Source organism: Cibotium barometz, chromosome 34, assembly GCF_041138505.1.
Source record: "Cibotium barometz isolate CiBa-2024 chromosome 34, ASM4113850v1, whole genome shotgun sequence".
Lineage (NCBI taxonomy): Eukaryota > Viridiplantae > Streptophyta > Polypodiopsida > Cyatheales > Cibotiaceae > Cibotium > Cibotium barometz.
The window spans coordinates 10,022,338-10,030,914 of NC_141079.1; the positions used below are offsets into that span (position 1 = coordinate 10,022,338).

The following is an 8,577-nucleotide window of genomic DNA, read 5'->3' on the forward strand; positions in this document are numbered from 1 at the left end:
ATGCAATTCAAGGGTGATAACCAACAATTTATTTTTTTCCAGCATCGAGGGCTTTTTTTTCCATGTTTGGTTCAATCAAGGACTTACACAATTTTAACTGAAGCATACTATTTTTTTTAAATAGACACACTTCCCATTGATTTCAACAACAATACATATGATTATATACAAGCCTTAAGTTTCTGAAGTACAATTACAAGGAAAACAAGGAAAACAAGGAAAGCTTTTTCTCGTGAGGATTCTTTTGCATTGTGCCTTCTTTGCTCCACAGCGTCATACCAGGAAGAGCTTCAATGGTACGTGCAGTGTCGATCGGATATGGTGCTAAATCCCTAGAAAAAGACAACAATCGGCGTTTTTCTTTTGTGAAAATTTGGAAATTAGACAAATTGCAAACATCAAGCAAAATCTCATCACCTCTTAAGGCCATCTCAGAAGAGCCTGCACAAATACACCTCACCACATGAAATGCACCATTTTCCCGCAAGCAAAACTGGGGAGCGCATGCTAAACATGCAGCAAGATTGAAGCCGTTTTTGCAGGCCGCCCTGTGAGAAGTGTCATATTTCGAAAACTTATTAGCGTGAAAGGAATCATAATCAGTATGCAGGTTGCGTTTGCGAGAGGGGAAACTAGGTTGGCCTGCTCTGTAGCAAACGGCTTGTGCAAAGTTGATTGGTGAGGTAAACACAGACGAGGAGGAGTCCTCATCGTGCTCGCTAGCGGCACTAGTTCCATTGCGTAAGGCAAAGGCCTCTCGTGCTGCAGAATCATGAGGCTGATTGATTCGGAGAACCATACTGCCACGTTGAGAAGGCTGAACTTACGAGAGGACCTAAGCTGGAGAGTGCTTCACAAATCTTCCCTTTTATTAAGGTTTTTCATAGATTTACCCTTTCTATAAGAGTACTTTGAAGGCCCATTAGAATGCCAGCATGAGCAATGCCTCACGCTGTGCAGTTATTAATGGAGGTTGCATAATCAATCAATGCTAAAATGGATTGGAATCAAGCATATAGGTCATCCACACACAAGAAACATAACTTAAATTTGTGTCCCCCAATAAAGACAACCCTTGACGGTGATTCAATGGTGCAACCAATCAAAGTGCTACTACATGCCACATAATTTATCCATGTAAATAAATATGACCTCAGATTTGAGCCTACTTGCCCTAATTCTAGCCATTAATAAATTCACTAAATGCCATTAAGATAATATTCTAGCCCCACGGGCGTACCATACTCCATCGGCTTTCAACCATTGAGATATTCTAGCAATGTGTTCTACGACTATGCTTTCAAGCATTGACTTTTTTTGAAAACTCTTGCATACATTTTGCATACCTGAAGGAAAATTTTACACACACTCTCTCTCTCTCTCTCTCTCTCTCTCTCTCTCTCTCTCTCTCTCTCTCTGAATGTACCTGTCCCTCTCTTTTTTAGCGATCGCCACCTATAAAGATGTCCACCCACTATAAAAAAGAGAGCATGCGATGCGTGTTTTAATACACGAGTTCCAATGCCTTTAATCCATTATCCACATTTAATACAGTTAGTTTCCATACATTATCTATAAAAGCCCATTCTAAGATATTAAACTTAGATCTCAAAACATTCCAATAAACTTATTTGTATTTTGATCTATTGATGTTGTGTATGCTTGTAATGTGTTATGAAGCTTGATAATACTTGTAGTTTATTATTAAGACATAGCTTCTAAAGATTAAAAATGAAAGCTTTGCAGAGTAATGCTTTTTCTTAATATAGACATTGTTTCAAGATGCTATATTGAAATCACCAAGATTTGGACAATCTTTTACCAGCATCATGAATGAACCCATTAAAAGTTTGATTTATATGTTAATTTTAAAGTCAAATACTTTGAAACTATGGAGTTAACTTGAGAAAGAACTTTATTGGCATGCAAAGCACACTCAATTATAATAGGGAGAAAGAACTTTACTAGCATGCGAAGCACACTCAATTATAATAGGGTGCACAAATCCAACCTTTTGATAAAACATAAGAAGGCTATACTTTTCTCTATTCTCAAAGGCATTCATGAATTATACACTTTATATGTAATTTTGTATTATTTTTTCCTATTGATGGTGACTAAGGGGGAACACCCATTAAAAAATGGAAACATCCATTAAAAATGATAAACGTTTTTTTTATCAAAATATCTTTTTGATTCATACCATGAGTGCTTCCCTTTGAACTTCATCCAAATAATTACACAAACTAATAAGAAATTTTTGTGCTGTATTATATGGCCCATGAAAATATTTTCCTTCTCTTTAAGACAAGGATTCTTCCATTGCAGAACATTTTTTTCTATCAAAATATCTTTTTGACTCATAGCATGAGTAGGTCCTTTGAACTTCAAAATATCAATACATTTACTAATAAGAACTTTTTCTACTTTATTATATGGCACATGAAAATATTTTCCTTCTTTAGGACAAGGATTCTTCCATTGCAAAATCACTTTCCATTTTAATCGTTGGAGTAGTCAAAAGTCCAAAATTTATGGGTGTTATAGGAATTTAAAATTACAATGTATTTCTAGTTGTTTCATGTTGCATGATGTAAGTTTTAAATTCCAATAAACTCCTCATGAGGATGAAAACTATACTCTTGTGAAACAAGTTTATTGGAGAGCGTTAAGGAAAATAAAGGATACATAATCTACCAAATATGAAATGCATAACTTCTACTCGATACCTTTTGAAAAAAGTCACATAATTTTTTCCAAGGTATCTTCTTCAAAAAGTCACATATATTTCATTTAGTCTAAAATCTAAAGTTGAACCACCTAAAACAACACTATCCCTTAATTTTAATTGAACATATGCATGAATGTTGCATTAATGTCACTAATCCCATGGTGTTTATGAATATATCTTTTGAAACCTTCACTTGACTCTGCGTGATTAATTAGTTATGTTGGATGAAGGTTTGAACTATCAAAATATTATATAGTATAACTTTTTTCCCTTGCAATAATTCACAACACTATTAAATTAAATGGTATTCACACCTTTTGTCCTTGCAATAAGACACAACACTATTAATGGTATTCATACATACCGACACATTATTATTTTTCAACAATATTACATTTGTAAACCAATAAATTGAATATTTTCATGTATAAGACACATGAGACATAGTGAAGCATGTAAGCTTACAATGCCAATGTCAATGTCAATGTCAATGTCAATGGGGTAGCATGTTCTACTACTATGCTTTCAAGCATTGACTTTTTTTTAAAACTCTTGCATACATTTTGCATACCTAAAGGAAAATTTTACATTCACATTATAGATTGAAGTTGTGTATCTAACTGTCAACATAGTGAAGCATGTAAGCTTACAATGTCAAATGGAACTTCTCTTATATAGATTAGACATGCATATTTGTTTCTAAGGAGAACCATGTTAATGTAGGCTCTCTCTCTCTCTCTCTCTCTCTCTCTCTCTCTCTCTCTCTCTCTCTCTCTCTCTCTCTCTCTCTCTCTCTCTCTCTCTCTCTCTATAAATGCATCTATCTCTCTCTCTTTTAGCGATGGCCACCTATTAAGATGTCCACCCACTATAAAAAAGAGAGCATGTGATGCGTGTATTAATACATGAGTTCCAAAGTCTTTAATCCATTATCCACATTTAATACAGCTAGTTTCCATATGGTATCTATAAAAGCCCATTCTAAGATATTAAACTTAGATCTCAAAACATTCCAATAAACTTATTTGTATTTTAATCTACTGATGCCATGTATGCTTGTAATATGTTATCAAGCTTGATAATACTTGTAATTTATTATTAAGCTATAGTTTCTAAAGATTATAAATGAAAGCTTTGCTAAACAATGTTTTTTCTTAATATAGACATTGTTTCAAAATACTATCATGAGATCATCAAGCTTTGGACAATCTTTTACCCGCATCATGAATGAACCCATTAAAATGTTGATTTATATGTTAATTACTTTGAAACTATGGAGTTAACTTGAGAAAAAACTTTATTGGCATGCAAAGCACACACTTATAATAGGGAGAAAGAACTTTACTAGCATGCGAAGCAAACTCAATTACAATAGGGTGCACAAATCCACCCTTTTAATAAAACATAAGAAGGCTATACTTTTCTCTATTCTCAAAGAAATTCATGAATTATACACTTTATATGTAATTTTGTAATTACTTTTTCCTATTGATGGTGACTAAGGGGGAACACCCATAAAAAAAATGGAAACATCCATTAAAAATGATAAACTTTTTTTCTATCAAAATATCTTTTTGACTCATACCATGAGTAAGTCCCTTTGAACTTCACCCAAATAATTACATAAACTAATAAGAACTTTCTCTGCTTCATTATATGGTGCATGAAAATATTTTCCTTCTTTAAGACGGGTTCTTCCACTCCAAAACATTTTTTCTATCAAAATTTCTTTTTGACTCATAGTGCTCATGAGTAGGTCCTTTGAACTTCAAAGTATCAAAATATCTTTTTAATTTATACCAAGAGTAAGTCTTTTGAACTTCACCCAGATCAAAACAGGAACTAACAAGAACTTTTTCAGCTTAATTATATGGCACATGAAAATATTTTCCTTCTTTAGTACAAGGATTCTTCCACTACAAAATCACTTTCCATTTTAATCGTTGGAGTAGTCAAAAGTCCTAAATTTACGGGTGTTGTAGGAATTTAAAATTACAATGTATTTCTAGTTGTTTCATGCTGCATGATGTAAGTACAAATTCCAATAAATTACTCATGATGAAAACTATACTCTTGTAAAACAAGTTTATTGGAGAGCATCAAGGAGAATAAAGGATACATAATCTACCAAATATGAAATGCGTAACTTCTAAGATACCTTTTGAAAAAAGTCACATAACTTCTCACAAGGGATCTTCTTCAAAAAGTCACATATATTTCATTTAGTCTAAAATCTAAAGTTGAACAACCTAAAACAACACTATCCCTTAATTTTCATGAACAAATGGATCGAATTACATAAGTATATAATTCCAAAAAAAGACTCATATATAAGATAAAGCATAATAAAAATATATGGAGATACGACAACCTTTGCCATGTAGATGATGAGTTTTTTCATCATCTCAAGGCAACACAATAATCATGGTCTACAACTCAAAAAGGTCATGCATTTCCATCTCACATATGTTTTGCTTACAATTGTGAACTTTTAAAAACCTTGAACCAGCATAGATGTCTCCTATTTCTCTATGCACAAGTATTTGCAAGGCATTTGGAAGGTTCATTACAATTATATGTTGTTAAGTTTCAAAAGTAAATATTTGATCCTCTCAAGTCTACACAAGCCATTTTGGCATACTCTTGGATGATTTCACTGCATCATCTATAGATGCCTTATCAATAGGCAGATTTGTGGAGTGAATATCAAGATGATTTTTCAACCATGGGATGGGTTTATTTATAGCACCTTTGTGAGTAACACTATATTAGTGAGTCTCGGAATTTCCCAACTCCCATTTTTTGAATACTAAAAAGGTGGGACCTGGATAACATGCCTATAAGTTTCTCAAAACCATATCATGTGACCTGGATAACTAAAAAGGTGGGACCTGGATAACATGCCTATAAGTTTCTCAAAACCATATCATGTGACCTATTGTTGGAAAGCGCTTGGAAAATGGAATCTAGTGAGCTATAGAGCGCTCAATTTGGAGTAACGGTGTTCAAGTTATGATTAATCCAAAGATTTGACCACGTGTCCCAAACTACTGAGAAATTCCCATATTCCCCAATATGGTGTTGAGTGCAACATACACCATATTCTATTCCATTTAATTAATCATAAAAAATTATAATATTTCTCAAATATTCAAAAGTCACATCACACTTCATGAGAAAGAAGAGATTTATCCAATAACCATAATTGTTTCTAACGTTAATCAAAAATAATAATAATAATCGCTAATAAAAGTTACACAAATCTAGAGAGATATTCACCAACAAAAAGTCCAGCAAAGTCCATGGCTTTCTACGACACCCGTCCAACCAACCTCTACACTAGACGTTCGTAACTATCTCGAGTATGCCTTTTTCTCCATGTCGTCTTCTTTGGGTTCTACTGGAAGGCTTTGAGAGGGATTCAATATCGTGCACTGTCTGGCATGTAAACAATATCGACCAGCCTAAATCTCGAAATTTCTCTCCCTCCCACGAACCACATCAAGGATCTCAAAAGATAGCTGAAAAAGATCCCATGAGAATTAGTTAGATTACCATGCTCAAAAAAGATAAACATAGTAGTCTTTTCTAAAAACACATTCTTTAACCAAAATAGAGATGACACTGGAAAGTGGTGTCAGATTTGCGCGAGTACTGGCCAAACCATGAGGAATCTCCAAATGGTTTGAAACTAGACTATGTTCCTCTCATAATGATCTGTCTTTCTTTAGTTCTTTCCTCTAATAAATAAAGTTATCTACCCCCTTACACGAAGCCGTTACAAAAAATTAAGGGTCAATTTAGTGTCCGGGCCCTACTATGTTTACTATGTAAAGCCCCACACAAGTTTCCTTTAGTCTAAACTACCCACTATGAACCCCTTATAAATTATCTAACATGGTTAGGTATGATGTAGAAATCACTTTTAAATGACACCACCAAACATGCATAAAACCCCCAAAATTGACCAAAAATTGATATCTCTAAATACACGCAATTTGTGAACAAATTAATCTTTTATATCCTCCATGTATTTCCCACTTATAAACATTAAATACATATGCTAAAAATCAACAAGTCACTTGACCCCATAAATATGTACTTATGAGTACGTTACATTGAGCATTCATTCTTACTCCACTACGTGATATTATACAAAGATAGGAGTGTATCAAGAAGATATCATATGAGCAAACATTTTGTTATTTTTTACATAAAAGCCATGGGATCAATTGATTTCTCAACAAAGATAATATCTCTACTCACCAAAATGCCCCTTAAGTCCAAATGGTAGATTCTATATCCTTTTATTTTTTAGTTGTATCTCACAAAAGTATATTTTATCAATTAAGTTATCGTCCTTCTTATTATTACGTTATTGCTTAGGAAGAAGAGCATAAGAAAGAAAAAAAAGAGATTAATAAAATGGAGCCACATAGGGCTTCCTGCCATTCCAAGCTTCATAAGGGGTAATTATTTGTTGAAGGCCTTGGTGGGGCGTCTATCTAACACATAAGTGGAACATATAGCTATCTCTAGCCACAAAACATGAGGCAAATCCTAGCCTTTAACCATGTAACATACCATATCCTTAAGAGATATGTTCTTCCTCTTGGGCACACCATTTCGTTGAGGTATGTAAGACACTATGCATTGATTTTTTATGCCTCTTTTAGCCATACATGCATGAAATACTTTGACATATACTCCCCCCTTGATCTGTATGTGTTGAGATGTCAAGCTCAACATGAGCTGACACTCATGAGGTGCCTACATCAGTGTTCAACATTTATATCACTGGCAAGTTTGGTAGATAGCATTGACATTTCTTCGACAGAGATTCTACAGCTCGACTACACCAACTAGTCCACACCTACCCACTCCTCTTAGCAAGTTCACAGTATGGACCATTTGTTTATACTCTATTATGTGTGTTAGTCACTTTATCTTCCTAGTAGACCTCTTTTTTTGTGTGAAGAAGAAGAAGATTTTTTACCCTCTCACCTTGTGTTCTCTCCTAAGGTTTGTGTGAATGTATGTGTGCTTGCAAGAGTTGAGGCTCTCTTTTCCCTTGCATGTTTTCATGGTATCAAAGCTTGGTTTATGCTTAGGTATGAGCGGCAAGCAATAGAAGCACAGGAAGCGATACGAGGGTAAGAGCTTCATCTGCTCTTCCCCCTTTGTGTTGGCTACTACACCTTTGTCGAGAGCTCTTCGGGAGGCACCGACAAACGAAATCCAATTGAGGAGCTTTCTTCGTGTGATGAAGAGGAGCTACAGGGCAAGCATATTGTTTTTTGTTCATTGGACAACATTTTTGGGCCAAAAACATATTTCGGGCACGTTTGGACCTCCGTTTTTAGTTCGCAGGCGTTCATGCGCACACTGCGGGTAAGTTTCGATTCTCTATAGAACTTTGTTTTGAGATCTGTAGTAGGAAGGGAGATTGGTTGTGCAGACACTATTTGTACTGCATAGTACCGCTCTACAGATAATACATTAGTTTATGTAGGTCAAACAAGAGTGCTGTTTTTGGTAAATTTGTATTGTATACAAGATGTCGAATGATGGAATAAAATAGATTGTTGCAAAGAAGCTTGACAAGAACAACTTCCATGCCTGGAGGCTTAGATTGACAAATTTCCTAATGGGAAAAGGTTATTGGGACTACATTGAAGGTGAACATGAGGAGGCACCAGAGATACCGGAGATTAATCCAACTGCTACAGATGTAAAAGAATTCAAGCATTGGGATCAAGGAGCAAGGAAAGTCATGCATTTTCTTTCTATCAACATACAAGATACTATGATTGGGCATATACAAGATGCCAAGTCACCTAAGGAGA

The 8,577-nt window shown here is 34.7% G+C and overlaps 1 protein-coding gene across 1 annotated transcript; it reads right to left on the reverse strand.

The window, feature by feature from the left end:
• Nucleotides 1-208: 208 nt before the first annotated feature.
• LOC147618688 (uncharacterized) lies at nucleotides 209-854 on the reverse strand. Its single transcript, XM_086774459.1, has 2 exons — nucleotides 418-854; nucleotides 209-332 (listed from the first exon to the last, which is right to left on the reverse strand). The coding sequence occupies exons 1-2, from the start codon at nucleotides 797-799 to the stop codon at nucleotides 325-327; spliced, it is 390 nt and encodes a 129-aa protein (XP_086630585.1). The 5' UTR covers nucleotides 800-854; the 3' UTR covers nucleotides 209-324.
• Between the last annotated feature and the right edge of the window lie 7,723 nt (nucleotides 855-8,577).